Source organism: Colletotrichum gloeosporioides, assembly GCF_011800055.1.
Source record: "Colletotrichum gloeosporioides strain Lc1 chromosome Unknown consensus_74, whole genome shotgun sequence".
In the NCBI taxonomy this organism is placed as follows: Eukaryota; Fungi; Ascomycota; class Sordariomycetes; order Glomerellales; family Glomerellaceae; genus Colletotrichum; species Colletotrichum gloeosporioides.
Genome location: NW_025544719.1, coordinates 491,766 through 519,655, shown reverse-complemented (window position 1 = coordinate 519,655; position 27,890 = coordinate 491,766). Strand labels below are relative to the sequence as shown.

General features: G+C 55.4%; 7 protein-coding genes across 7 annotated transcripts; 3 read left to right on the top strand and 4 right to left on the bottom strand.

Moving 5' to 3' along the window:
- Positions 1 to 752: 752 nt before the first annotated feature.
- Positions 753 to 3,167, bottom strand: GCG54_00003495 (uncharacterized protein; the record flags this gene model as incomplete). The annotated part of the gene is made up of 1 exon (XM_045403568.1): positions 753 to 3,167. The coding sequence occupies one exon, from the start codon at positions 3,165 to 3,167 to the stop codon at positions 753 to 755; it is 2,415 nt and encodes an 804-aa protein (XP_045259756.1).
- A 1,946-nt stretch (positions 3,168 to 5,113) lies between these two features.
- On the top strand, positions 5,114 to 7,389 carry GCG54_00003494 (uncharacterized protein; the record flags this gene model as incomplete). The annotated part of the gene is made up of 3 exons (XM_045403567.1): positions 5,114 to 6,619; positions 6,670 to 7,215; positions 7,270 to 7,389. 3 exons carry the CDS (start codon positions 5,114 to 5,116, stop codon positions 7,387 to 7,389), a joined length of 2,172 nt encoding a protein of 723 aa, XP_045259755.1.
- Positions 7,390 to 7,780: 391 nt separating this feature from the next.
- On the bottom strand, positions 7,781 to 9,619 carry GCG54_00003493 (Pre-mRNA-splicing factor; the record flags this gene model as incomplete). Its single annotated transcript, XM_045403566.1, has 1 exon — positions 7,781 to 9,619. One exon carries the CDS (start codon positions 9,617 to 9,619, stop codon positions 7,781 to 7,783), a length of 1,839 nt encoding a protein of 612 aa, XP_045259754.1.
- Positions 9,620 to 10,732: 1,113 nt separating this feature from the next.
- On the top strand, positions 10,733 to 12,525 carry GCG54_00003492 (putative transporter C83.11; the record flags this gene model as incomplete). The annotated part of the gene is made up of 2 exons (XM_045403565.1): positions 10,733 to 11,197; positions 11,254 to 12,525. The coding sequence occupies 2 exons, from the start codon at positions 10,733 to 10,735 to the stop codon at positions 12,523 to 12,525; spliced, it is 1,737 nt and encodes a 578-aa protein (XP_045259753.1).
- A 586-nt stretch (positions 12,526 to 13,111) lies between these two features.
- GCG54_00003491 (uncharacterized protein) lies at positions 13,112 to 14,712 on the bottom strand (the record flags this gene model as incomplete). Its single annotated transcript, XM_045403564.1, has 3 exons — positions 13,112 to 14,092; positions 14,149 to 14,547; positions 14,608 to 14,712. The coding sequence occupies 3 exons, from the start codon at positions 14,710 to 14,712 to the stop codon at positions 13,112 to 13,114; spliced, it is 1,485 nt and encodes a 494-aa protein (XP_045259752.1).
- Positions 14,713 to 16,110: 1,398 nt separating this feature from the next.
- On the top strand, positions 16,111 to 17,664 carry GCG54_00003490 (uncharacterized protein; the record flags this gene model as incomplete). The annotated part of the gene is made up of 1 exon (XM_045403563.1): positions 16,111 to 17,664. The coding sequence occupies one exon, from the start codon at positions 16,111 to 16,113 to the stop codon at positions 17,662 to 17,664; it is 1,554 nt and encodes a 517-aa protein (XP_045259751.1).
- Positions 17,665 to 18,208: 544 nt separating this feature from the next.
- GCG54_00003489 (Nonribosomal peptide synthetase 4) lies at positions 18,209 to 26,304 on the bottom strand (the record flags this gene model as incomplete). The annotated part of the gene is made up of 4 exons (XM_045403562.1): positions 18,209 to 19,214; positions 19,374 to 19,591; positions 20,471 to 25,765; positions 25,837 to 26,304. 4 exons carry the CDS (start codon positions 26,302 to 26,304, stop codon positions 18,209 to 18,211), a joined length of 6,987 nt encoding a protein of 2,328 aa, XP_045259750.1.
- Positions 26,305 to 27,890: the final 1,586 nt, after the last annotated feature.

The following is a 27,890-nucleotide window of genomic DNA, read 5'->3' as shown; positions in this document are numbered from 1 at the left end:
GATTACGGTTTTGGTGGACGAAAGGGATTGACGATGATGATGTACTATTATTAGCGGCGGGAACCATCAGTTCACCCGCGCATGTACGAATTGAGAGGGTACTTCGACAGTCATAGCATTCAAGTCTCTTGATACCCATTTCATGGTTGTAAAGACACGTTGACTTGACATGGCCCGGCTTGGCTAGGCAGTTGCACATGGACTATGCTATTCTGACTGACAATTAGTAAGATGGGAATGTTTTTGACCCTTTCTTTTGACTTAACACACAAATACAGACGTGGTCAGATGGTCACTTTAATAGCAAAACGAGCGGTCATATGATGAGATCCTGGCTGTGCATCGCGGCATCTTGAAGCAGTGAGTGAGTATGATCCGGCAAACCCAAGTTTATTCCCTGCTTTAGCAAGTATTTTTGTATCTGAGCTATCCGAGCACGCCAGGTAGTGGTAATGATAGATGCTATGGAACGCACATCCTTGCTAGCTTCCCATTTCATCCATGTCGTGGCGCGTTATCTTGCCCACGAATAGTCCGTATAGCCTTCCAGGCGAGTCCCTCTCAGCCTAAGATTCCCATAAACGCCCCAAGAACCTGCCGAGCCGTATAAGCAAAACGACGAGTCATCCCCACCGCCATCTCCCACAGAGTATACGCTCAGGATCTCATTAAGACACTGCTGAGACTATACAAAGCCTATAGAACTATTCTGCCTTCGGAATTGACGATGAACGGGCGGGGAGCTAGTAGTCCTACTCAAAGTCCATGTCACCATTCCACTCATCGTCGGTCTCGAAGTCACGCTCGTCGTTAAGAAAGTCCTCCATGCCGTACTGATGTTCCCTTGGCTTCTGGTTGTCGATATTGATGTCGACGAAAGTACAGAGGCCTTGTACAAACGTGCCGTCTGAGATAGCGGCGTCTCCTGTTTCTTTTGTGTCCTGCTCGGAACCGTCCTCGGATTCCTCCACGGTCTCATCGGCATCATCTTCGTCCTCGGAATCGAATTCGTCGCTGTCCGGCTCGCGATAGGATTTTGGCTTCTGCTTGTTGGTACGGAGCCCTCTCGACGAGCTACTTCCGCGTGAAGATCGCCCGGGTGCATCTGGAACGACACGGTTGCTGCGACGAGTCGGTTCTCCAGGAGCCTTCCTGGTTCTGCGCTTTGCGGGCGCCGCCTCATCATCCGCCGGCATGCGCAGCGAAAAGTTCGGCTCCGGATCCGTGGTTGGCCGCAGGAAGACCTTTTCAAACTTCTCCTGCCATGATTTGCGGAAGTCACTGCGTTCCCGCCAAGGGATATCGAGCATGGCTTTGATGGACAAATATCTGAGCATTGGCAGTACGGGGGCACTGTCTATCAAAGAATGGAGGAACATTTTGGCGGTGTTCATGTCCCAGTTCCGAAGGTTTTCCAAGTGAAGTGTTTCGAGAGCCGATGGCCAGCTAGGTACTTGGTCAGAGAGCAGTAGATGATCGTAAAAGGGTTCGTTGTCATCGACAGTCTCCAACAGACTGAAGTATTTGAAGTTGGCACGTAGCTCCTGAAGGTGTGGGCAGGCACTCCCCAACACTGTGAGAAAGGCTAGACTCAAAGAACGATTGTGGTTGAGTACCAGCGCTTGCAATTGATGGCCGTTCGAAATCAGGAACTCCCCGAGGTTGTCGGCCGTTACCTCCGCACAGTTTACCAGCTCGAGTCGCTTCAACTTGATAGGAAGAAGGGGCAGAAATGCCGTACAGACAATGGTTGAAGATTCGAAGACCAGATGCTCGAGATTGTCCAATACCATAAGAGACTCGGCTAGGAGCTTCATAGATCTTTCATCTTCAGCAACCAGCTCGGGGTCATCATCCGGATCTTTGTCAAGTCTGACTGACGGTAGTTGGTAGTTGACAAGTTTGATCTTTCGCAGGGAAGTAAAGCTTGGTGTTTGGTGCACTTCCTTCATTCTGACAAGGCTTCCCTCCCAATCCTTGTCCATGAGTCTCGAGCTCCACTGCCAGCTCTGGAGCCGCGTGATGCTCGTTTTGGCACCAGCTTCATCGTCTGCGGTGGGCGATGGCTCGAAGGCTTTCCATAAGTCAGCAGGGTAAGTCCACTTGATTTGCTCTTTCAGCTTGCGGTAAGGCGCTTGGTCGTAGCCATGTGACAGCAGCACTTCAGACAGACGAGGCAGACTTTGCATTAGGCTGGTAGCAGGCGTGTGGTTTTGCAAAGACACTAGCCGGACATCGATGTGGAGTGCCTCAATTTTCGCTCGATAGTTGATGGCAGTCATGTAAGGCGGTTTCTCGAGGAGCTCCGCAAGCCTTTGAGCCTTGAACTCATCCTTGACGGGCGGACGTCGGTAAAGAACTGTCAGAGCAGGTTCCACAAAATCTCGACATACCCGAGCTGTTGTGAGTAGCCAGTTGATATCTTGAACATCCTCTTCTTCGCCAGAAATAGCGGCATATCGAAAGACCTGAACCCAAATGGCGTGTTCCATGCGAGGGTCTAACCAGTTCGGTATGATGGAATTGTCTATTTCCGATGCACTGGGCGGTGTTTTCCCAGCAGGCGTGACGTTGTTCCTGGGAGGCCGTCCGACCTTCTTCTTAGGAGGCCGTCCACGGCGTCGTTTCGCTGGGGAAAAGGCTGGCGGAGACTTCATCGCATCATCCCCGTCGGGCTCATCGTCGGATCCATCTTCGCTGGTCTCGTCGGGGGGTGATTCGTCCTCAGGAGTTGATCTTCTCGGCTTCGGCGGGCGGCCTCGCTTCCTGGCTGTCTTTCCATCAATACGGCCAGTGGCGACTTTGTTTAGCCCAGCACCCTCGGCTCTGGTTTCCCTAGCAGTCGCGCGACTTGCTCTCGCCTTCGATGCAGCAGTGGCGCCGGTGGAAGCAGCCGCACGCGCGCTCCGGCGGCTGACTGCGGGCGACGTCTGGGAATGCTCCTCGAAATCGTCCTCTTCCTCCTCCATTGGTTCATCGTCATCGGAGCTTTCACGGTATTGCGGTCGTGACTGGGTACGTGTGCTCGATCGGAGGGAGTGTACTTCTTTCGCGGAATCAGATCGACCACGAGGTTTTGTGACCCGCATCTGAGAGGAAATGGAGGTTGAACGGTTGGAGGTTCGTGACGAATTGCGGCGGGAGTTCGATGCCCGCTGGGAAGCCATGGCGCAAGGATGCGTATGCCTGTGTCGCAAGGATGCACATGTTAGTGGGCGTTGAGGGTGATGCCGGGTACCAAGGATCAAGGGCAAGACCAAATACCTGACGCGATCTTTGCGCGAGAGCTATTGCTATCTCGAGGAAGGTGGCCTGACAATAGGCTAAGAACAAGATTCAGAGTCGGCGCATCGCCTCAAGCCGTCTGGCTATGACGTTTGCGACAATGCGAATGCGCCAGTGGATCGGAGTGCCGAAAAGTGCTAATTAAGTGCAACGCAGTTACGAATGTGCGAAGAATGCGTGTGCCAACGATGGGAGGAGGGCTTGGTGGAGCGAAATCGGTGTGGGAAGGAAAGAGAGAGTTTTGGCTTTGAAGAACGGTCTTGAGATGGTGCGGTGCATTCACCTTTGCCGGCGACTGGAGTTGGAGTCGGATGTGGTGGGGCAGGAGCGCGCAACACTCGAGTCGAACCAACACAACAGAGTGTGAGAGCTTGTAGCCTTGCACTAGCGCGCAGCATTCTCAAGGCTGCCACGCTTGCCCAGGCGCTTGCCGGAAAGATGCCTGGCTCCACACAAACATCTGGCCCGTGCGCATGTCGCCAAAACCTCAGTGTGAAGGTGGCTGCAGGAACTTTCTGTCGTCAGTCGTGGCTTCCATTCCCATTTTGCCTTGCACTGAGTATTACGACCAGGTATGAGAATAAGTAAGGTACGCCGTAGGATGCTACGCTGCCCGAGACCTTCCTGAGGGCCTGGATGGCCAAGGTATCAAGTAATGCGTGTCCCTAGTCAGATCGTTAGAGGCTCCGTTGGTAGTCGGCATATCGATTTGACATACTCATGCCTGTTCGTCGTTTTGGAGCAAATCGAGGGGAAAGTTGGCCCCGTGAAAGCTCCCGTCCTCAGACAAAATTTCAAGACGGAGACCCTCTCCAAATGGGAACACCAAACCAGGCCCAATTCGACTTGGCTGTTGCACCGTCGGGATGCCTGCCGCGTTCGCCTGAGAGAGTCCCGCCCCAGTTTAAACCCATTCAGCAACCAATCCTGTGCCATGGCTGCCTTTGTTCAATGTTCAGCAAGCTGCGGATTGCGATCAGTCCCCTGTAAGGTAAGGTAGCGTAGCGGGAAGGCGCCAGTGGCATTTGCTGATTGCTGTTCCCTGTTCCTGGGTGGAAACAGCCCGCCTACTGGCCCCTGGCGACAACAATGTGAGCGAGTCCCACCCCCAAATTCACTGTTCCTGGCCCCGGGGTGTTTGGTCCACGCCCACTCCCCTTGGGCCAGGGCATCCATCAACGACGCGCTTCAGCTCACACGTCGCTCTTTCCCAGCTTGACTTGACCAGAACTTGCGCCGGCTTCTCTCCCAAAGCGCCACTATTCCCACCTTCTTGACGCGCGACGTTCATTTCGCGCTGGACTCGAACTCACTTTTTCTAGCTTCGAGCCCGCTTCCCTCTGACACTCTTCTTTCTCGTCAAAGCGGCTACGTAAGGTACTTCGGTCTTGTTTCCCCTGTCTCAGCCAAAAATCGCGAGTCGCGTTCTACCGGGTTCCACCCCGTATCTTGGCCATCCGCCATCGCATTGCTTTCACAACGCCTCTTTCACGCACCTCACAAACGCCTGCTTTTGCGCGCCGCCAAAATTTTTCTCCCGTCACCAAGCCCAAACGGCCGCCGTTCATCGACCGAACGGATATTCTGACGGGTGCGCCTCACTTCGCATTGCCATGGGAAGTCACCTGCAGACCACTCGCATTCAATGAGCCTTGGACCAAGCCAACGAGACCTCTTCTCCGGCTCACCCCGTCAAAGTGGGCTTGACGAAGTAAGGGGCGACCGCGCCTGCCTCCGGGTGGACTGAAGCCGTTCAACACTTAGACTTTCCGGCGCACCAAGCGGCACTCAACCTCTATAAACCTCATATGGTCCCCCTCTTCCAGCTATGACGGCTCACTCGCGGCGTCAGCGCAGCACCCCTTTTCTCCAGAGGAACATCTTGCAAGGCATGGGAAACTCTCAGTCGTCGGCTCAGAAGGCCGCTGCTGCTAGAGACCCCCCCATCGATAATGATGACAACCGTGCCACCAAGCGTCGACGGACCGAGGCCAAGATCCAACCTCACACCCTGCAAGACCAGCTTTTTCATGCCCGCGAGGTTGGCGATGTTCAGCGCAATTTATGCGTCCGCATAGGCAAGATCAGCCACAAGGAATCAAAGCGCGTCAGCCTACCTTCGGACGCGTACGAAGATGTCATTAAGCTGCGATCCAGGTGTAAAGTCAGCCTGTGGCACTATGAGACGATCCTCTACTGCAACAGCCAAGTCTGCGACATCACGTCCTTCAAGGACCCTGGCGGACCCTTGCGCATGGCCCGCGTGAGCCTGCCGCGCCCTTTTTACATTCCCAAAGATACCATGCGCGTCAACAATGAGAGAAACAACTCGTTCGACCTGGCCGATGAATACCGCCTCTGCATCGAGTTGGAAGCCGCTGCTCCGACTGTGTGGCCTCCTATCATCTTGAACGGCGAGGAACCGGGCCGCTCGCACAAGTCTGAGTCACATCGCTGGGTTTTCGTCGCCGCTATGTCCAACCTGTTCTCAAGCAAGCCGGCATCGCTGATTCTTAAAGTGAGGACGGGAGACTCGGAGCTTGTTGCGACAGATTATGTGATCGAGGTGGATACCCTGTGGACGTCAGCATTCGAGGCATCTGCTATCCGCCCTCTGGAAGACGGAGTCAAGCCATCCATTACCGTCCACCCGGAGCTTACCGGCGATGCCTTCCCTGCGGACTTTCCGCAATTTGAGAGTCCGCCTGTAAGTCCTGTCAAGGAAATGAGGAATGGCCTTACAACACCTGTGAAGGGTCTCAGGAATGGTGTGGTCAATGGAGACGCTCATGATGATGACGAGGCAGAAGAGGAGCTCACTCCTAATCGGTCTCTCCGGGTTCGTGGCGCTACTAAGAACTACAACCTCAAGGTTCTGAGCGACAAGGCTCAGGGCAGAGAGAAGAAGCAGAGGAGACGCCGAAACACAAACGCCGTTGAAGACGGAACTGTCCTCTACAAGATGCCTAGTGAGCAGGTGCAATTGGACAGCTTCCGCTGCGTTACCTGCGGTGCGGCCCATGATCAACTGCAGCAGCTGCAGGCCCATCTTGTCAACCAGCACGCCGAGTACGACTTCAAACCAAAACGTTCCGCTCGGGGCTTGGAATGGTTCGAAGTCGAACATCGTTATAAGTCGTACATGTTTGGTGCGGAGCCCTTCACACTGCGCCGTCCGACGAAGGTCTTTTCTTTGGATCAGTTCGCCGATGGAAACATTTCACAGGTGACCTCACGATTGGATGCTGATGACGAGACTGCCTCATCTGTCCAGCCCCGAGGCCGAAGTCGAGGTCGAAGCAGGCACTCGGCGACTAGAGCCCCGCCTCCAGAGGTTTGTGCTCTGTTGTTTCAACCGACATCTTTTTGACTAACTAGGCACAGGCACGTTCGAAGCTAATCATTCCGGATATCAAGCAAACACTGTATGACCCGATCACAAGAGCCACGTTAGACCCGGGCTCGGAGTACAGAAAACCGGAACCCAGTGACCAATGGCTGATTCAATGGCACCGGGACGCATTAGCGGACTTCTCAGATGTTCCGCCAGATGAGAGAGAGTACATGCAGGAGTGGGATAAATTCATGCTCACGAAGCGTATTTCATCAAACATCTACTTCCCTCGGGCATGGCTGAGCTTTGTGAAGCTCAAGGCGGACTGGCTTCTCTCGTCTCAAAATCGCATGGTCGAGTTTGGAAAACACTTCACCTACCTCTTGGCCAGGAGCAGTCTAGACCATGCTACCGTGGAAGAAGCTCTGGAGCACATTTCAGTCTGCAGAGACAAGCTCGGTGTGCAGAATGGTAATAACACAACCCCCAAGCCAAAAGAGTCGCCCAGGGGGCCTCACATCCGCAAGAGTGCCGCTGGCTGCCAGGTGTGTGGGCTCGCCGTCTTGGGTCCCAGACTGCTGTTATGTTCCAATGAGGTAAGCCACCCTGTGAAGAACCCTGTCTCCTTCCGTTACTGACTTGAGAAACAGGAATGTGGGAAGCGTTTGTATCACTCGGACTGCATCAGCGAGAACGCCAAAAAGGACGTTGAAGCCCCTGACTGGCTCTGCAACGAATGCGTCGGCAAGCAGGAACAGCAGTCTAGGTAGACTTGTACAAAAGGAGAGAGGGCTCGAACATGAGGTCGAGCACAAAAGGCGGGCGGGGACATACTTGTTTCTTTGCGAAGCGGACGCGTTTGCATGGGCATGGGCATGGCGTCATCTCATGGGAGGCGTCGATAAAACTGGATAAGCTTAGACAAATCAGGCATATGACCCTTAATATGAACACCACACGATAGCATACATTTTGAAAGAACGAGATGAAAACATGTTCATGACATGATCGCAGTTTTGTAAGGGAATAGCAAAAATGCATCGAATTCTGTATGCCAGCCCCGGCGCCGTTCCTATTGCACATGAAATACAACACCCAGGTTGGGAGCCACTGCCCATTTTTCCAGCTACCATTACACATGGGTTCAGTTTGCCGGGTTCTCTAAAACCTGTACTTGCTCTCCTTCTTCTCCTTGTTTCGCTTCTCGTCGACCTTTTGCCTCTTCCTCGACTCCTGGGCAATCATCTCCGACAAGTCGTCCTCGTATGCCCACTTGGCACCGATGCCGTCCTCGCGCTTGCCCTCCTCGAACCGCCGGCGCACCTCGTCCTTGCTGAGCCCGTCGTTCTGCTGCAGCGAGTCGACGTCGATGGCAACGTCCACGTCGCCGGGCTTCTTGCGCTTGCGGGTATCGTCCTCCTGACCCAGGACCGGCACGCCGTTGTTGCCCTTGAGATCGTAGACGCGATCGCTGCCGAAGAAGCCCTCGGCGCGCTGCTGGCGCTCGGGGATGACTTGGTACGCGGACCGCGGGTGTGAGCTCTCTTCGGTGTCGAAGCCACGGCGCTGTTTCCGCAGGTCCATCTCGCCGGCCACAGACGTCTCGACGCCGTGGCCTGGGTAGTCTGTCGGTACGGAGGAGACCATGCCGCCTGATGTCTGGATGCCGCTGGGCGTCTCCAGGCCGCCGGGGACATCGTCGTCTTCCTCCTCCTCTTCCTCGGACTCCTCTTCTGAGTCTTCTTCCTCGGACTCTTCCTCGCGGGGTTGAAGCTCACCCCACAGCGTCTTTTCGACGGGCTCGCCACCGGCAAGCGGCGCCGCGACCTGCTGTTGTGCGGGGGCGCCGGGCTGGTTTGTGAGTCCGAAGACATCACCGCCGAACAACGGGCGGTTGAACTCGTCGACTGGAGGCTTGCCCCAGCCACCGGGGGGGAATCCCCAGGAGCCGCCTGGTGGGGGCGGCGCGTTGAGGCCGGGGATCTTAAGGGTGGGATATGACGGGGGAGGACCAAAGCGCTGCTGGTTGATGAGCCATGGTGGAGGAGCACCTGGGGGCATGCCTAGAGCTTCCTTTGTGGCCTCGCTGAGCTCACCTGGTCTAAAGTGTTGGAAATCAACCTCGCTCTCCTTGCCTTCATAGTACACCTCGCCGAAGCGAGTGAGTTCCGGCTTGGTCTGGAAGCGGAAGAACGCGTCGTAGAGCTTCTGGTAATCGATGTCAAGCTTGCCCATCTTGGGAGCGACGCGCTCGCGTTGCTTCTGCTTCAGAGATTGCTGCTCCTGCTTTTCAAGAACCGCGTCACGCATCTCTGTAATGCCCGTCTCGGCGATAAACTTGGGTAGCCTGAAAGGCGGCTTCTCGATACCTCTCTTGGAAGAAAGGTACTCCCTCTTGAGCTGCCAGTGGCCGGGCACAGGTACGACGTTTCTTTGCGCCTTTATCTGCACCAGCAGACGTGGGTCTGTTGATGAGACGTCTTGCCATTCGACGACGTCGGGGATCTTGACCAGAGCCTTGAGCTCGGCAATGGACAATTTGTTCATTTGCTTCCTCTTCTTCTTGGATAGTTTGGTCTGCCCTGAGGCCTCCTCGTCCTCACTGGGGATGTCGTCCTGGTCCCAAATGACCTCACCAGTGTTTCCGGCGTTGGCTTCCTTGGCGACTTCGTCTTCCTCTAACGACGCGCCGAACTTTTGGAAAATGTCTTTGAACATGGCAAACGCCTCATCGTCGGGGTTGATATCGTCGACCGGTCCGTCAGCCTCGTTCTTTGCGCTAGTCTCGGCATCCTTCTTGACCTCGAGGTCCTCGGCGGGCTTCTCCTGGTTCTCGGGCTCTTCGGAATTCTGCTCGTCGGGCTTCGCGGCAGCCTGCTCCTCGTCAGCGTCGCGAACACGTGCGTCCGAAGCAAGAGCGCGTACCTCTGTCTGCGCCTTCTTCTGCTCCTTCTTCTTCGCCCGGCGCATCTGGTTCTTCGTCATCTTTGGGGCGGCCATTTTGAATCGAGTTGCGCTGCTGAGCGGAACGACTTGGGTAGTGCTTGAGCAATGAAGTAGGTAAAGACCACAAGACCAATGAATCGTACAGGGTCTGGGCGAGGTCCCATGCTTTGGCGGCGCAAAGCAGCAGAAAACACAAAGTCGCCGACGGCGGAAGCGCAGTCGGGTTAAAAAGCCTGATCACGAAGCGATGGCGATGGGTTGGTTCGTTTGTCAACCGATGGAGAACAAGTCCATTGGTGACGGCAACTTGCGATGCGTGACAGCCGCGCCAAACTTTTGGAGGCTGGACGGACAATTAAGTGGGTCTACGACTCTGCAAGCCCGTCGAGGTCTAGACGGTACGTACCGCTGGGATTGGCCTCTCAGCATGCAAATGGAGCTTTGACTCGCCGGCTCCATCGGACCAGGGTGCTGCACATCCAATTCTATCGCGGTCCAGCAGTGCTTTTAGGCCCAGTGTCTTCGGAAGCACGGCATAACTCTTAATCCAGCTGCAGCATCGCCATCGCGCAGCTGCCAATCCGTAAAGCTGGTTTGCTGCAGTGGATTTCCTCTGGTGGACGCGGTGGGCTTCCCGTGGGGGCGTATCTCCCCTGGGTATGCAGGGATGACAGCCACCGAAAACCAACCATTCCCAGCTGCTGACGCTGCACCGTGGTGATTCCGATTGATTGAGATGAGGACAGCTTCCCTCAAGCACAGATACGGCCTTGACATTGGTAATCCTCGCCCTTTGATCTCAAGACCTCTTGGTTTCTTTGTTTTTCTTTCCTTTCCTTTCCTCATCTCCTCGCAGGAGCCCACAGACGACCGGACCTACCTTCAACCTCAGAGCGTCCCGTCCATCTGATTTTCTCTCTATGCGAACCTACCTCACTCTAGAGACAATGCTTGAATTCCTTCAGCTCTAAACTTTTGTCGCGCATTATTGCCGCTTCTGTCGCTCGTTTATTCCACAACTTCAGGCAAAAGTAAAGGTAAGGCGGACGAGTAATCAATTAAAAGCGTTGTGATTCGCATTACCAGCGAAGCCTGGGAAGCTGGGTTCCATTTGATACCATTCCTTGACTTTGTCCCCGCCAAATTTCCACCCCCAGTATTCGCGTCATGCCTCGCTCCACAGCGTCCAGCTCTTCCATTGAAACCTCCTCAGCATCTGCTGACCATCGATCCTCACAGCACTCGCCCAGACGATCAAGCACCGGCGACGAAAGTGATAGCGATAGCGACAGCAGCGCTTCTTCTGCCACCGGCGGCATGGAGAAGTTTCCCGACCACATCGACTCCCACCTCACCAACGGCTCGAGGGGGGCAAGCCCCGCGAGATCCAACGGCTACGCGCTCCCAGGAGCACCCAACGGTGGCGACCGCTGGCAGCCCAGAAAGGAGAGCATCCAAGGTCGCGCCTCACGGTGGACGGCGCCAGGACAACCGGCGACTCGTTATGGCCACGGTAGGCAGAAGAGCCTCGGCGACGCCATCCACAACATTAGGACTAGGGGTGGAAGTGTCAGTCAGAATGCTCATGAGATCGCCGATGCGCTGCGGGCTCCCGTCTCTCCCAAGCTGATTGTGAGTGCTGCTGTGAGATCAAATAGTCTATGCTGGCGCTGACCCTCGCATCGCAGGGGCTCTGCGTGCTGTGGTACACTTCGTCCGCCCTCACGAACACCTCCTCAAAATCCATCCTCACTGCGTTCGACAAGCCTGCGACACTAACACTGATCCAATTCGCATTCGTGGCGACCTACTGTATTTTGTTCGCATGGCTGGCCAACGTCTTTCCGAACCTCAAGACAGCGATACCCGCACTCAAGCATGGGATTCGCTACCCTTCGCGCGATGTCATTAAGACGACCATGCCCCTCGCAGCGTTCCAAATCTTTGGTCACTTGCTGAGCTCGACTGCGACATCAAAGATCCCCGTATCGCTTGTCCACACCATCAAGGGTCTTTCCCCCTTATTCACGGTTCTCGCATACCGATTGATCTTCAATATTCGATACTCTGTAAACACCTACTTGTCGCTGGTGCCCCTGACAGCAGGCGTCATGCTAGCATGCTCAGGCAAGCACAACCAGTACAGTGGCGAAATGCTCGGCATCTTCTACGCCCTGCTCGCCACCATCATTTTTGTGACGCAAAACATCTTCTCGAAGCGCCTGTTCAATGAGGCTGCCAAGGCGGAGGCCGAGGGCATGTCAGCCAGGTCTCAAAAGCTCGACAAGCTGAACCTGCTTTGCTACTCTTCCGGCATGGCGTTCATTTTGACAGTTCCAATTTGGTTCTGGAGTGAGGGAACCGGCATCATCCGAGACGTCCTCCACGACGGCGCCGTCGATTTGAACGAAAAGGTCGGCTCTTTCGACCACGGCCGCCTGACCGTCGAGTTCATCTTTAACGGAACCTTCCACTTCGGACAGAACATTTTGGCGTTCGTCTTGTTGTCGCTGGTCTCCCCGGTGACCTACTCCGTCGCAAGTCTGATCAAGCGCGTCTTCGTCATTGTCATTGCGATCATCTGGTTCCGAAATCAGACGACTTTCCTCCAGGGCGTCGGTATCGCCTTGACCTTCGTCGGCCTCTACCTCTACGACCGCACGCACGACCGTGACAAGGCGGACCGCAAGGCTAAGATGATGGAAGTCAAGCAGGAGCCCCTGCTGCCCCTGAACACCAAGGACGCTCTGAATAAGAGCCAGAACGCGCCTGTGTTCGAGAGCCCCATGGTCTCCGCTGGAGCCTTCCAATCCCTTGCCAATGGGCACGGCGACGATGCGAAGAAGTCCGACGGGCCGAGTAACGGCCGTTCCCGCGGCGCAAGCAACGCCGCCTGGCTGGCACCGGGTACGAAGCAGGAGGACACCTGGCGGCTGGGAGACCGTCAGGCCGGCATGTAAAACCCTATGTATCGTTGTTTTGTTTTGTTTTTATGCGACAACTGTTCAATGTACTATCACGACAAGCGCCAAATATGGGATGGATGAAACAACGCACAAAACTGATGCTCTCTCATTCGTCTCGATGTAACAGAAGCTCGTCTGCGCGGGGTATAGATCACGCCTGCGGTTGCACAAGTGAGGTCACCCTCTAGGGCCAGTCTGATAGACGAAGGACACGAAAGATGCATGCACAGGGAGTGAGGGCAAGAGGCGAAGGTAGGGGGTTCAGGTATATAGACAGGGCTTTGGCGTTTGGCTTACAAGATTCATGGCGCTCTTGCTTGAGGACTCCGAGGGTCCCGTGGGTCACGCGTCCGCGCTACATCGTCTGCGGATGCGCTGGATCATCGCAGCTAGATGCGAGGTGTTGGCGATATGATGTTGGGCAGATACCCCCGGAAACCCACAATGAGCGCATAGTTTGGTCTGGCACTACAATCTATAATGTTTCGTGATGAAATCGGGGACAGATGATCGTATGAAATCCCATGTTAATGTGTCTAAACATCCCATGTTAATGTGTCTATCGTGAACATTCAACAGCTCAGTCGATGAGCCACTCCTCGACCTCGATACCGAGACTTCTCCCTACGCCCCTAATGATATCCCACCCTACGTTGATCCTCCACTTGCCGCCCCTATCCATGGGATCACCAGCGGTGCCGACCTTCATCAGCAGTCTCAAGCTAGCGAGGGTAGAGAGCGCCATGCCGACATCGCCGTCCACGACGCTCGCGGTGCCACTGCCGAATATGCTATCAGCAGCCCATTCAGCTCGCAACGCCGCGAAGATGGCCAGCATGCGCTCTAGAACAAAAGCATGAGCACCAAGCAGCTTCCGCGAGATCTTGCGGTGCTTGCTGGGGCGTCCGCGCTTCGGCGCCACGAAACCGCCTCCTCGACGCTTCTTCCGGCCGTGGTGGAAGGTCGAGAAGAGGACCAGATCGTGCTTCGCGGCGTTGTGAGAGGCTAGGTATGCCGCGAGAAGCAGCAGACGGGCCGTGGTCGGCAACAGCCTTGTCAGGTCCGTCGTCGGCGGGTTCGGCACCTGCTGAGCGGCATGTTTTGAAGGAGTGCCCGGGGGTGCGCCGGTGCCATTCACAGCTGGCCCTGAGGTCGTGGCTCCGGGTCTGATGGAAACGATGCCCGGGTTCAGGAGAGATTCATCCTGAAAGTGCACGCGGGAAGCGATGAGGAGCTTGGAGAACTCGCGGGGGCCGTGAGTCCTTGCCAGGATAGGGGCTACGAATCGCGGCCAGAGGGCCTCGCAGCTGTGTCTGCATGAGGGCAATGTTCGCGCCGCGGAGGTTGTGAGGGCATCGCAGACGGCGCCGCAGAAGCGCGTCCACAGGAAATTTGTGTCGTCTTGCGTTGTGGTCGGGGTCGGTGGCGGCGGGGTTATGGACAGAATCTTTACGAATTCTTGCTTGGTGTAGTTCGGGAACTGGATATGTGGTGTGAAGGAGGAGCGCAGAAAGAAGGGAGTTGGTGCGGTGACGATGAAGACACACGTCAGGCATGGTATCTGGGCGGAATGTTAGCTTGCGCATAGTAGAAAGTGAGAGGCTTAGAGAGACTGACTACTTCAGATAACCTTGCCAGTGCGGGCAGAAGGGTGCCAGGGCCATCTCTTTGGCGGTCAATTGAGTCGAAGACAAGTACGAGTCTCCAACCTTCAGGCCTTTCGGTGTATTTAAGCATCTTGCAAAGCTCGACGGTCAATTGAGCCATGGACTCGCACTTCTTCGGGGGCGATTCCCATTTTATCGCGTCCACAACCGCCCCTACAGTCCTTTCGAATAGATGTCGTCCAGTGATGCATTGTATGGAGTTGACGATGGCATATTTGAGAGAGGATTCCTCTTGCGACTCTTCGTTTGGGGGTTCGGAGAGACTCTGGAGAAGTGACTCTACGACGGCCGATTTGCCAGTGGCTTCGGTGCCGTATACCACCAGGTTCTGGCATGGCGCTGCGGTAGGCTAAGAGTATTCGTGAGCCTGGAATCTTGCGAACAGTACGGAGGCGCATTGAGGACTTACATGAAGGAGAGTGGCCAGAGACCGAATCTGCTGTTCGCGACAGGGGTAGCGCTCAAACAGAGGCGACAGCAAGAGCTCCTCTGGAAGCTGAAAGAGTGAGGCCATGTCTGCATGAAGCACCAGAACCGACACCGCCTCCTGCTTCTCGAACTCTACGCGTGCTGCGGCTGTCACAAGCTATGATCCGAAGGGAAACAATCGGAGTGTCGGCCGAGAATACGGGGTGTCGCGTACCTTTCAGACGGAAGAACCAATCTGAGACGCGCAGTCACATGATGCGCAGACAACGGCGGCTCCACTTCCTAGGCTGGAAGCAGTGTGGAGCTCTGGCTCAGAGCCACCTTAGTGGAGGAGAGCCGGAGCAGCGGCGCATCTCTCTAACCGCCTTCGGGCGAAGCTCTGGCCAAGCCCGTGATACGGCCCAAGCGTCCCCTCAACAGCTGTGCCGGGGCTCCCCACCAGCTCCAGGTGTCCCAGCCCGCCTGCCTGGCCACCCGCCCCTCACAAGCGTCCCAAAGTTCAAACGTGCTCTCGCCGAATTCAAACCATGCTGCCAAAATCCCCGATATGGAACAACGTGCAAGGAAGGGGGCGCATGAGGGAGGGAGGGGCGCGGGCGGTTGGTGTCATTGCTTGATCTCGAGGAATGGATGGATGGATGGATTGCTCAAATCAGGCTGCCAGACGCCAGCTGCGTCAGCCCTCTTATATCGCTGCTGTCGTTCCTGTCGTTCTGCCTGGCGTGTCCACGTACCCGCCATACGTGTGATGCGATAGAGAGTGAGCTGCTTGTCTTTGCTTGGCTCATGTTGGTTTCCCTTGGCACTTGTAACGCCGTACTTCTACGAAGGATTTCCCCAACCCGGCACTAGAACCAACTGTCAATTCTACCGGCGAGTCTTACCTATCCTGCGGTCACGGTTGAGCTCAGCTCCAAGTGGGGTCACGGCGGTTGAATCACACTCCATCATTGTGGCAGTGAACTCAGCCAGCATCGGGTTCCGGCCGCTGCTCTCAAACCACAACAACACAGCACCTACTTATTTGGATTGACTTGAAGAGCCTCCTCTCTGGTACTCGGCAGTTCCACTGTTGCAACTCTCCTGGATCAAAAGGCCCTTAGTCGCGGACTAGCGGGCGACTAATCAACGCAAAAGAGGACGTGTTTTACGGCCCTTCATCCGATCGCTGGGCGTCTCATTCCGTCAGCAACGTCACCCACTCACTGAACTTTGTTTCAACTCCGACGACGCTCTTCTGCCGTCCGGCCGTTGACAGCGTCCCTGTAAAAGAAGGCCCGAGCATCCCTCCTGCACCTCCGACTTCACACTATCCTCATTACCAAAACATCCATCGCCACTGCCGAGCTTCTTCTTCCTTCATCCTCCCTCACACCTGTCCGTCAGCAGCCCACCACTCTTCACACAAACAAGCTTGTCTCCTTCTCCCTGGGGTAACGTAGTCAGCCCCATCAGAGCCACCAAAGGACCACTCAATGACACGATGACCGTCCTCTCAAACCCCGAACAAGCGAACAACACCTCATCCTCTGGGGGCTCCCCACCGGAGGACAAGCCCTACCACTCAAAACGGCCTCACAAGAAGTCGAGGACAGGCTGTCGGAATTGCAAGACCCGCAAGGTTAAGTGCGATGAGGCTCGCCCGACGTGTCGCAACTGCGTGCTCCGCAAGGCCGAATGCGTCTACCCCGGACCGGCCCACTCCCACGGCGACCACGCTCCGGGGTCGCCCTCATCCACCTCCGGCTCAAGCTCATCGCGTGCCCACACGCCCGGCCAGAGCGGCGATGAGGACTTTAACGCGATGGTCGTCAAGGAGCCAATGTACATCGCCTCGAATCAGCATGACGCCATCGATATGAAGCTGCTATGGTTTTACACCACGAATACCTTCAGCTCCTTCGCCACGCAGGCCGGAAGAGTGAAGCGGATCGATGACATTCTGAAAATCAAAATTCCGGCTCACGCTTTTGAGAGCCCTTTTCTCATGGATTGTCTGTTGGGCACGTCGGCTCTCCAGCTCCAGCATCTCGGACAAGACATCGCTCCCTCGCGAGCATTGCGCTACCGGGCTCGCGCATTCGAGGGGTATCGCAAAGCTGTCGAAGAGTTCAAGCCGGAAACATTCCCCGCACTCATCGCCACTTCACTTCTTCTTACCGCCTTATCATCGCAAATGTTCCGCGAAGAAGGCACCAAGGATTTGTACATCATCGACTGGATGATAGTCTGGCGTGGTATCGGTCTCATGATTGACATGGCCACCCCGCAGACGGTTTGGGAATCAGGCATGGCAGAGCTCTTCTTTCGGCCGCCAATCGATCTCGACAAGGCCGCACTGCATATTCCGAACAATTTACTTTTCATGATCTCGTCGATCAAGCCCGGCGATCCGGACTACGAAGATGTGCCGGTTTACTACGACACGCTCAAGTACCTGGGCTCACTCTACTCCGAGCTCGTACACGGCTTCGGGCCAATCATGACCCTTCGTGTTGTGACATGGTTCACATTTATACCGAAAGGTTTTGTCGAGCTGGGTCGGCAAAAACGGCCTCGGGCTTTGGTCATCTTGGCACACTACCTCATGTTTATGAAGTCGGTACAAAATTTATGGTGGATCGATGGTATCGCGGACCGAGAAATTGCAGGGATTGCAAAGTACTTGGGCGAGAATTGGGCAGACGAACTCGCGGCACCACGCCTGGCATTACTCCTGAACGACCGCACCGACGTTGCGCGCCTTTTACTCAACGACCCCGAGTGGGAATCGCCCGGCGACTTTTACAGCGAACCCACAAGAGACCCCCGCGCAGAGGCTCTCACATGGGTTGACGACACCGGTAAACGGTATAAATCTATGCCCAAGACCGTGGGTGCCTTGTATCCGTCAGATCCAGCACCGAGAACGAGGGCGTGGGAAGGGGATAATTACTATCCAGATAAGTTGTTGCTTTCAGCGCCCAATAGAGATTACGCGGACTCCGTTTTGCAGGCCATGGACTTGGGGGTTCAGGATATGGATATGTCCAGGTGACATTGAATGGGACTGGGCTTTGTTGGCAGGCGGCGTTCGGCTACAATACCCAGTTGAATACTTCACGTGCCGATAAAGAATACTGAGACCTCAACTAGATAGCGAATTCGAGTTTGGGACATAGCCAGGCAGTTCCTGTAAGATCTCCACAGTAATAACTTCGGATTCACAACCACTTCAATTGGGCCCAGTGACGAGCTTTTGTAGCACCGTATGTAGGCAAGATACATACGTCTCAAGTTTCTACTCAATTTAAACAAGAGGCAACCGCCCTCTCATCACCAGCAAAAATTCAGATTTGGTGGATGGGTCTATTTAATAGACTTGCGAGGAGAGTTGAAAGGCAAAGGCTACCTGAAAGAGACATGGCTGAAAGAAAGGCATTGTGGAATTGAGCAGGCTGGATGAGAGGGAGAGGGGCAAGAAGAAAAACCTCTGCAACTTGGTCAACAAAAACAGAAAAACAACCGGCCCATGTTGTTTCCCTGACTGGACCCTTGGTTCGATCAGGTGCTTCTCGCACTTCCAGCGCAGCCTCCTCCCATTAGTACCAGCCCTTGTGCGGGTGCCAATGCAGGCTGTTAAGCCCCAGGAGAGCGCCGCATCCCGGGAAGCGACAAGCAATGCGAACATCTCGGGGCTTTGGCACATAAGGGGCTGCCTCAGAGTGCTCCTTCTTCCGGTGATTGATAAGATCCTTCTCCCGACTGTAGCCCTTCTTGCCGGCCTTAATACACCCGGCAATGTTGCAGGGAAACGGGGTGAAGTCATGAGCTTCCTTCATGTGCTTGGTGTAATCCGCCTGGGTAGCAAAAGGCTTGGTCGAACGCTGCTGCTCTGCACTGAGGTGCTTGAAGGAATCTCCCCGATGGAACTCGCATCCTGGGTAAGGACACACTTGAGGGATTCCATATTTCCCGCGGCGAGAAGGGAGGATATCGCCGAGCTTTTCCTCAGCCTCGAACTTGTGGTATCCCCTAATGTGTTGAACAAGGTGGTCCCTTCTCTTGAACCCATTCTTGCCGCGGTGCTTTTTGCAGAATTGGCATGGATATTTCGGCATTTGGTTTCCGAAGGAGTCAAGGTGTCGATAGAGGACATCTAGTCGTGCGAATCCTTTGCCACACACACAGGCAAATGGTGTGTGCTGTGCTTCGATAGCATGCTGCTGTAGTTGTGCCCGACTTTTAAACTCTTCTTTACACTCTGCGCAAGAGTTCGGATGGCTTGTATCTGAGCGCCGATGACCTTCGAGATGAGGCCTGCGCTGGTGAGCGTCTCGTTCGGCCTCAGTAGCAAATCGCTTTTCACATCCAGCGGCGTTGCACCAGTATGTCTCGTGACGTAGCTGTCTTGCGTGGTCTTTTAGGCTCCAAATACCATTTTCGACGTAGCCGCACTCCGCACATGTGTCCTGCGATGAAGGCGTGGCGTCCACCAGGGAATCGCTCTTATGTGAGGCTGACGAAGTTGAATATTGAGGCCCAGCAGAGAAATCATGAATCTCCTCTCCGATTTGCATCGGAAGGGAGACATGGTCCATACCCGAACTGCTTCATCACATGAGTAAATAGATTGGATAATAGCACATATAATAAGTTGACTTACAGCCAGTCTCCACTCATGAAAGGGTAGCTTGGTATTGGGTATGAGATATTCCTCCTGACACCCTTTTTGTTAGTAAGAAGTAAAAAAAAAAAGAATCTCACGGATCCAGGGGCGCTGCAGGGCCAGGACCGCTGTCATCAACGTGGCCATCCTCGTAGCCAATGGTGTCGACAAGATCCATGAAGCCCATGTCAGTGGCGCGGAAGTCGCTCTCCCATTCGACGAGGAACTTGTCGAGGTCGGTGGAGTTGAAGAAGTCAGACATTGCGACGAAAGTGTTTGGTGCGGTGTTGCGTTCAAGCGGCGAGGGAAAATCAAGCTGTGAGGAGTTGTGTGCGAGAGACGAAGGTGTTGGTGTTGCTGCTTTTGTTGAAAAAGGCGAGTAGGGGGAAACACCATGCTTATCTCTCTCTGAGAGGAAGCCCGTCGCTGCTTTAACACAGTAACAGCGAGGTGCAGGAGCTGAGCAGGGTGGTCTTGTTGGTGCTGTAAGTCGATGAGAGTCGATATACGTGATAGGCCAAGCCTCCTTCCGCCCTATTTGTTTGGATAAAGAGAAAATGACACCCTTTTTGTATGTCTGTTGGGAAATGAGGCTGTACAAACAGAATTGAGAGTTGCGATTGGCAAAATCATGCGCAGCTGTTAGGATCCATCAGGAGGTGGCCAGGCAACGATTGAGACCGCGGGCGCTTCTACTCTTTGCATTGGTCAGTTACTGGATACAGAGTAAAGGGTGTTTTCGTAGTCCTTGGCCCATGATGAAAGATGTCTCATTCACCCGAAAACGAAAGAAAAACGACGGCGGCAGAAGAAAACTGATATGCCTATTTGAAGTATTGCCCATTGAGACAATGCCAAGCTTCAGAGCTCCCCATGCATATGGTAAGGAGGGCAAGAGTGCAGATATATGATAGAGAAAAGACGGACTGGAGAGCGAGGTCGACAAACAAAAGCACGGTTGAGGACATCTTCGGTTCTTCAAACACAATCAGACATAGGATATAATGCATTCAAATACCAAAACTCCAATCCAAGACATGCAAAAACATTATACCTTTTCCAAGCCAATTTATCATCCACCTATGGTATTTTCAACAAACTTCATCACAATCCTCCATGCAGTGTTAGCACAAGAGAATACATGTACCAATCTCTACTGCTCAAACAACGGCGCCGCGGGGTTACCCATGAGCACCTTGAATGTCTCCTCGATCTTGTCCAACAGGTCTTTGGCATGTCCCTTCCACGACTCGAACGTCACAATCTCGATGGTCAGCTTGTCGCCCTGGGGGAACGCCTGGATCTTCCACTCGCGCAGCGGCTCCTGGTGCGGGTAGATGGTCTCCATCCTGCTGCTGGCCGACGAGAAGCCGAGCGTCTCGACGTGCTCGACGTCCTGGTGCACCACAGTGTCGAACCAGTCCACGGACTCGGGCCAGTCGGTGCACAGCTTCGCAATCTCCTTAAGGCCGATGCCCTCATGCGCCGAGCTGGAGATGTGCTGCTCCTGCACGAGGTTAAGCAGGTCGAGTACGGTCCAGTCGTCCTCGAACTTGACGCGCACGGGTACGTACTGCCAGCAGGGGCCGACGACCATGTCCGCGTTGGGGAAGTCGATGTTGCGGCCGCTGACGACCTCGCCAAAGGTAACATCGCGGGTGTTTTGCAGGCGGGCCAGAGTGAGGGCCCAGGCGGCAGTGGGAAGGGTGGCGATGGTGACGTCCTTGGAGCGGGAGGAGATGTCGAAGGTGCGGTCGATGGCGTAGTGCTGTCTCTCTGTGACGGGGGTGTCGGGCTTGAGCACGTTGACGGAGGAGCCCTGGAGGAGTTCCTTCCAGTAGTCGATGCTCTGGGGGATGTTAGACTTCACGACGTGACTGACGAAGGAAGAGAAGGGAAGAGCCTTGGGGACAGGCTTGCCCTCATGCAAAGCGGAGAGCTGATGGAGCATCAGGGGCAAGCAGATCTCGTCGTACTGAGCGTGGGAGACGCGGAAGATCAGGGCTGATTGGCCATTGACGCTGTGGACGAAGAACCACTTGACGAAGATGGAGCCGAGGGGCATGCGAGTCTGGACGTCGAGGTTGCAGAGCTGGTGGGTGAAGGCCTCGACATCACCGTCGATCTCGTACACCTCTACAGGGGTCTTGACGTCCTCGAGCACGACGCTCACGCAGGTACCGTTATGCTGGACAAAGACTGAGCGGAGGACCTCGTTGCGGGACACCAGCTCTTGGCAGCTCTGGAAAAGACGCGGGCGGTCAACATCGCTCTCGAAGTACATGGCCTCGTATCGTGCGGAGAATCTAGGGATCTCAATAGTTCCCTTGACGGCGACCTCCTGTAGTGGTCTAGCCGGGAAGGCATCGACAATCTTCCATGACTGGTCAGCCAGCAGAGGGCGCAGGCTCTCAGTCACATCGGCACTAGGATTCTCCAGCAATTCGAAGGGAACAACAGCCTTTGTCTCCTCCGAGCTCTGTGTGGGCTCCGAGTCCTGAAGAACGGAGGCCATGTCGTAAAGTGTCCTCTTGGAGAAGACTTGGTTGACAGTCAGGGTAAGGCCGGCCAGACGAGCCTCGGAGACGAGCTTCATGGCACCGATGGAGTCACCGCCAAGCCTGAAGAAGCTGTCGTTGAGACCGATATCATTCTCAGGGAGCTTGAGGACACGGCTCCAGAGAGATCTCAGGCGTCTCTGCTTGGAAGACGTGGCAGAGATGCGCTTCGTAGGAGCCTTGGGGGCTACCACAGTCTTCTTGAGGTCGCTCTTCTTTCCGGCATACTCGATGGTTCCATCTGGGTTGAACTTGGCAAGACGATCGGTCTTGTAGAATTTGGCACCATCTGTCTTCTCGGCCCACGAGGCTTGGTCGAGCGTGGGGAGTGCCAGCTCGGTCTTGCTGACAACAACGAGCTCACCAACGACTCCGGGAGGAGTAAGAAGAGTAGAGTCGCTGGGGTTGACAATCCATGCAGCCTCAGCCTCAGGGTACTCCGCCTTCACGGCAGAAAGGCTCTCGGTGCTCAAGCGTGACACTTCAGTCTGGTCCTCTTGTGTAAGGTACTTGACGTCAGCAAGGGGAGTGTCAGTAAGCTGGCACATTTGCTGAGCCACCTGGGAGAACTGAGCCAAGGCCTTCTCCATCAAAGGCTTGCCAACAGTCTTCGAATCGAAACTGGCCATCACCAAGAAACCCTTGGGGTCAGTAGAGCAGACCAACATGAGGGCGTAGGTGTTGAACTTGAGGGCCTCCTGAGCAGCCTCAGCGTCACCGGCAGGGACCAGGCGGTTGGCAGGGTACTTGTTGAACTCTTCCTGGTCGAGGTCATCGGCGCTAGGGTGGAGAACGATACCAGTGCGGAGCTCACACGCCTCGAGGGCATCAGGGCTGAGACGGCGAATGTGCTGCAGACCAGTGTGCTCGTAAGGAATTTGCTGGACGGTCTGATCCTGAATATCGTGCAGGAAGTCGTTGACGGAAGTCTCCCCGTTCACCTGGACACGGAAGGGAACAGTGGTAATCATGGGACCCTCAATCTCCTCGGCACCCCTGATAGGGGCGTTACGCCCAGTGAGTGTCTCGCCAAAGACAACATCGGAAGATCCGGTGTAGTGGGAGGCAACGTACGCCCACGCACTACGGATGACAGTTGCAACGGTAACGTTAGAAGCCGGGCGGCCAGTCAGGGGGACGTAGACCTCAAGCAGAGAGTCAGCCTGGGTCTGGTAGCCCTCGTAAGGCAGAGCAGGGAACTGAGTGCCCGTGGCTCCCTGAAGTTGTTCGCGCCAATAAGTTTCGCCAGCCGTGCGGTCCATGCCATTGAGGTACTTGATGAAATCCTTGAATTCCGAAGGACGCTTGATCTCCTCGCCGTCAAAGGCCTTGTTGACCTTCTCGACAACCAAAGGCATGGACCAGCCGTCGTAGAGAGCGTGGTGCATGGTCAAGACGAAATGAACCTTGCCAGTCTCCTTGTCGGTGATCATGGCGTATCTGACGAGAGGCTTGCCCAGATCCGTGGACTCATCGCGATCTTTGACAAGATAGTCCTGGAGGTCGTCGCCGACAAACCAGGAGATGTCCTCCTTGACAACGACCTGTGCAAGGCCGCGACCAGGAACCTGGACGATTCTGGTGCGGAGAATAGGGCAGTCTGCGGAAGCGACGTCAAAGGCCTTGCGAAGCCTATCTGCAGTCTCGGCGTCAGGAAGATCGACGACTCTCTGGGCGGTGTATGCCGCCTTGACCTTGGCAGAGAGAGCCATCAGACCCTCTTGAAGGGGCGTGCAGGGGTAGATGTCCTCGATCGCAGACTCTTCAATGCCGCAAAGCTTGGCAGAGTCGGCGCGGGCATCCTCAGGGGTCCATCCTTCCTCAAGGAGAGAGAAAGGAGCGATGGCGACATCATCATCCTTGGAGACCTTCGTCGCGTTTTGGGCCATCTCCTTAAGCGTAGGGAAGTTAAAGATGGTCGCAATAGTAAGAGCAATTCCCTCTTCTCTGGCAGCAGCAACAAGCTTCATCGCTCTCAGGGAGTCACCTCCAAGTGCGAAGAAGCTGTCGTGCAGGCCGATGGTGGCATCGCCACCGAGGATCTTTGTCCAGACTTGCTGCAGCGCCTTCTCCATCTCAGTCTCGGGTTCGCTCTTCTCCGTAGGAGCGACACGGAGGCGGGCGACTTGCTCGCGGGTCATGGAAGCACCGAGTTCACGAAGCTTCTTGCGGTCAATCTTGCCAGAGACGAGAGACGGCATCTTGCGGAGAGGAATGTAGGCGGAGGGAACCATGTAACGAGGGATCTCAGCGCCGAGGGCGATGTCGATCTCGGCGATGGCTTGGCTGAACTCGGGGGAGAAAGTGGTCACATCACCATCGGCATCGGCAGATTCAACAGGATTCTGCTCGACAACGAAGGCGACGAGAGTGGGCTCGGTGCCACCAGGCTTGATAACTTCGGCAACGATTTTGACGCCAGAGGGCATCTTGCCCCTGAGGTGATGCTCGACTTCGGCCAGCTCGATTCTCTGGCCACGGAGCTTAACCTGCTGGTCCTTGCGACCGACGAAGGCGATGGCACCAGTACCGTCAGGGTCGTAGCGAACCAAGTCACCAGTCTTATAGAGACGACCTTGTCTGCCACGGGCGGGTCCTCCACCTGCAAGGAGCCAGGTGGGATCCTCAATGAATACCTCATCGGTCTTGGCTTTGTCGCCGAGATATCCAGGACCGACAACGGGGCCTTCGACGAGAAGTTCACCAACGGCGCCGACGGGCATCAGGCGGTGGTGGTCATCGGGGTCGGTAATCCAGGTGAGGCCACCAACACCCTTTCCAATGTTGGTGGACAACTTAACATTGTTGTTGATGGTGCAACCCACGGTACACTCTGAAGGACCGTAGGCAATGACGACACTAGTAGTCTTGCTCCATGTTGAAGCGTCACCTGCTGAGACGGCCTCACCTCCGAGACCAAGGACCTCGAGAGAGGGGATGACGTCCGCGTCCAGAACACGAGCGACGGAAGGTGTCATGTGAGCCATGTTACACTTGCTGTTGCGGATGGCCCCGCTGAGATCGTTCATGCGCTCCTCATCAGAGGGGATGCAGAGGCAGCCGCCTGCGGCGTACGTGCAGAGCATGCAGTCAATACTGACATCGAAGGCGTAGGAAGCGAAGTCGAAGCAGCGAGTGTGGGCGCGGTAGCCTACAGCATCGCCACGGGGAATAGCACCGCTGGTGAAGTTCTCGTGAGAAATTACAACACCCTTGGGCTTGCCCGTGCTACCGGAAGTGAACTGGATATAGAGAGGGGAGGTAGTTGGCACAACGGGCAGCTCAGGGGCAAGCTCGAGAGAGTCAGACTTGATGACCTCCTCGGAGGCAATGATGACGGTTCCGTCTCCCGCAATACGACGGCCGAGCTCGCTTTGAAGCTGGGAAGTGACAATGATGGTCGCCCCAGTTTGTTCCACGATGGTGCGCAGGCGGGCCTCAGGCTGACTGGGGTCGGTGAGGGCAAAGGCAGCACCGGCCTTCATGACGGCGAGGAGAGCAACCGTCGTCCATCTTGACTTCTCGAAGCACATGGGCACCGTCGAGCCGACGGTGACGCCGCAATGCACCAGATGGCGCGCCAGGCGGGTAGAAAGCTCTTCTACCTCACCGTAGGTGAAGTTTCCGTCCCATGACTCGATCGCTGGCCTGTCCGGACCGTTCGCAGCCACTTCTGAGATGATATCCTGCATGCACCGTTGAATGTTTGGTGGTAGCTCGGCGTTCCAGGTCCAAATCTGCTCGAGGTCCTTCGCGGTAGGGCCGACAGTGTCTCCAACGAGGCGATCGGGGTTTTCGAAGATTGTGGTGAGGATCTCGATGAAGGCGTCAAGTTGGGAAATGGCGGTGCGGTACGTCAGGGCGGCGCGGTCCCATTGAGCCTTGATCACCATCTGCTTCTCAAGGACTGTCGCTTCGATCTGGTACGTCCACTGAAACAACGGATCAGCATACGTACATCCAGGAAGTTGGTGAAATTAGGACTATGAACGGGTCTACATACGTCATGAGATCTTTTGGAGGGCGTCTTGTCTGCGCCGTTTTGCGCAGGTGTTCCATTATTGAAGTATATCACCGGGACAGTCTGCGCTTCACCGTCCGTCTCGTTCGCGTCGAGGTCTTTGATGACCTGAAGGGCTTCGGCTATCGAATTTTCCTTGCTGAACGGTACTTCACTCAGGTTTAAGCTGTTGTGGGTGGCAGAAGACGGTAGTTGGCCTTCGCGGGTTCTGAAGCCCCAGTTTACACGACTAAGGCCGTCATCGTTGTTCCGGTAGAGCACAAGGAGCCAGGCAAGAAGCAGCTCGAGCTTGTAGGCGGCGACATCGGTCTCGGCGCCATCACGGGGCGCAACAGCAATGGTCCTCGTCGAGGACGGGTCGACGGTGCCGTTGGTGAGGCCGTTGGTACCATTGGCATGGTCAGCCTCTTGGTAGGCGGTTCCGCCACCTTCGCCGTCCCGCAAATGCATGGTTCGTGTCTGATTGTCTTTGATCGGAGGCGGGGGAGGGGTAACGAGCGTTATGAGGTAAGGTGAGGACCGACTTGCAACATTTCACAAGCTGACAAGACGAGAGCTTCCTCTGGAACGGTTTGGAGTTGAGGTTCCTGAAATTTTTGTGACGAGATCAACCAGCAGGGTGGAGAGCTACCCTATTCCGCGCGCGAAGTTCAGTTGGATGAACCATAAGAGGCTCTTATGTGCAACACTGCAGGTCTTTGGGCGGCATCCTTGCACGGCGCCCTGGAGAGCTTCCCGACTCGTTCTGGATCGACGAACCCCATGGCCGGTACCGCGGCCGAAGCGACGTTCCCTCGCAAACCCGAGCTGCGGCGGGGAGGGTCAGCAGAGAGCTCGTGGAAGCGCAGGACACACACAGGCCATTCATTTCGCGATGAAGCGCAGATGCGAGCCACAACGGCGCAACGTGCCTAATCCATAAGCAGTCCGGGTGGGTAGGGTAATGTACCGAGTTGTAGATACTATGTAGGTACCGAGCAAGAATGGACGCGAACGAAAGGGCCGTACTATGCAGCATTATGCCATCGTGCTAGACGATGCCACATTAGCGGAAGAACGTCAGATGCGAATGAACAGAGCACACCCTCGCGTTACCAATAGGGCAGGAGTTTCATGACGGACCTTTTGCACTAGGACGCCATCTCATCATACGTTGGGGGGAAGGGGGGCGTGTGGTGATGGTGTCGTGGGTCAGAATGCTACCCTGCAAACGAGAAAGGAGGGGCTACAAGTACAGGACGGTACCTGACAAGCGGGCCCGGGGGGTGTGGATGTTGAAGAACGGATCTGATTAGCAGCGCCAAGGAGCGTGTCCGCTTGTGGGCCGGAGGCGAGGGCCGGGGACAGCGCCGTCATGGAACCGTCCACGGCATCTATGATCCATCCGTCCAGTGTCTGTGTCCAGTGTCTGTGAGAAAATTTCTCGCCGTCGACGGCTCCCTGTAATTGCGCACAAACAAAAAGCCTCTCGCTCTTCTGTCCATCGCGGATCTGATAACTTTAACGGATCACGGCGGCGCTTGGCTAGGGTGTGCGACCACACTGCCACACACTTTGGTCGTCACATCATTGATTCCCACGCCGTTGTGGAGTGGAAGGAGTTGGTGATTGTGACCCTACCATAGGACGGCTTCCGAGTCCGGCCAAAACCTGTCCAGCGCGGGCACACACAACGGCTGGCAGTGCTGCTCCGGCCAGGACCAGATTCCTAAGCAGGTCATGACGCCGTGGGGGAGAAGCGAGTCGTGATTGCGGCATTTCCTTAGCCCCCGTTGCGTAGCAGCAGCTGGTGCGAAGTGCCGCGTCAACCCTGAAAGAATTGTGTGAAAACCAGGGCTCGGCACTCGAGTCCACTTCTTGTCGAGCATTGCGGGACGTCCTGCTCCAGTTTGTAAGGAAAAGTCTTCAAGCGCGGCGCCAGCCTAAATATCCAGAAACCGCTGTATGGTCGACGGAAAACAGAAAGTGGGATGCCGCTTCGTCTTGCCTTGCTGCTGGTTCCGAAAATACCGCCTCTCCCCTTTTACGCTATCAAC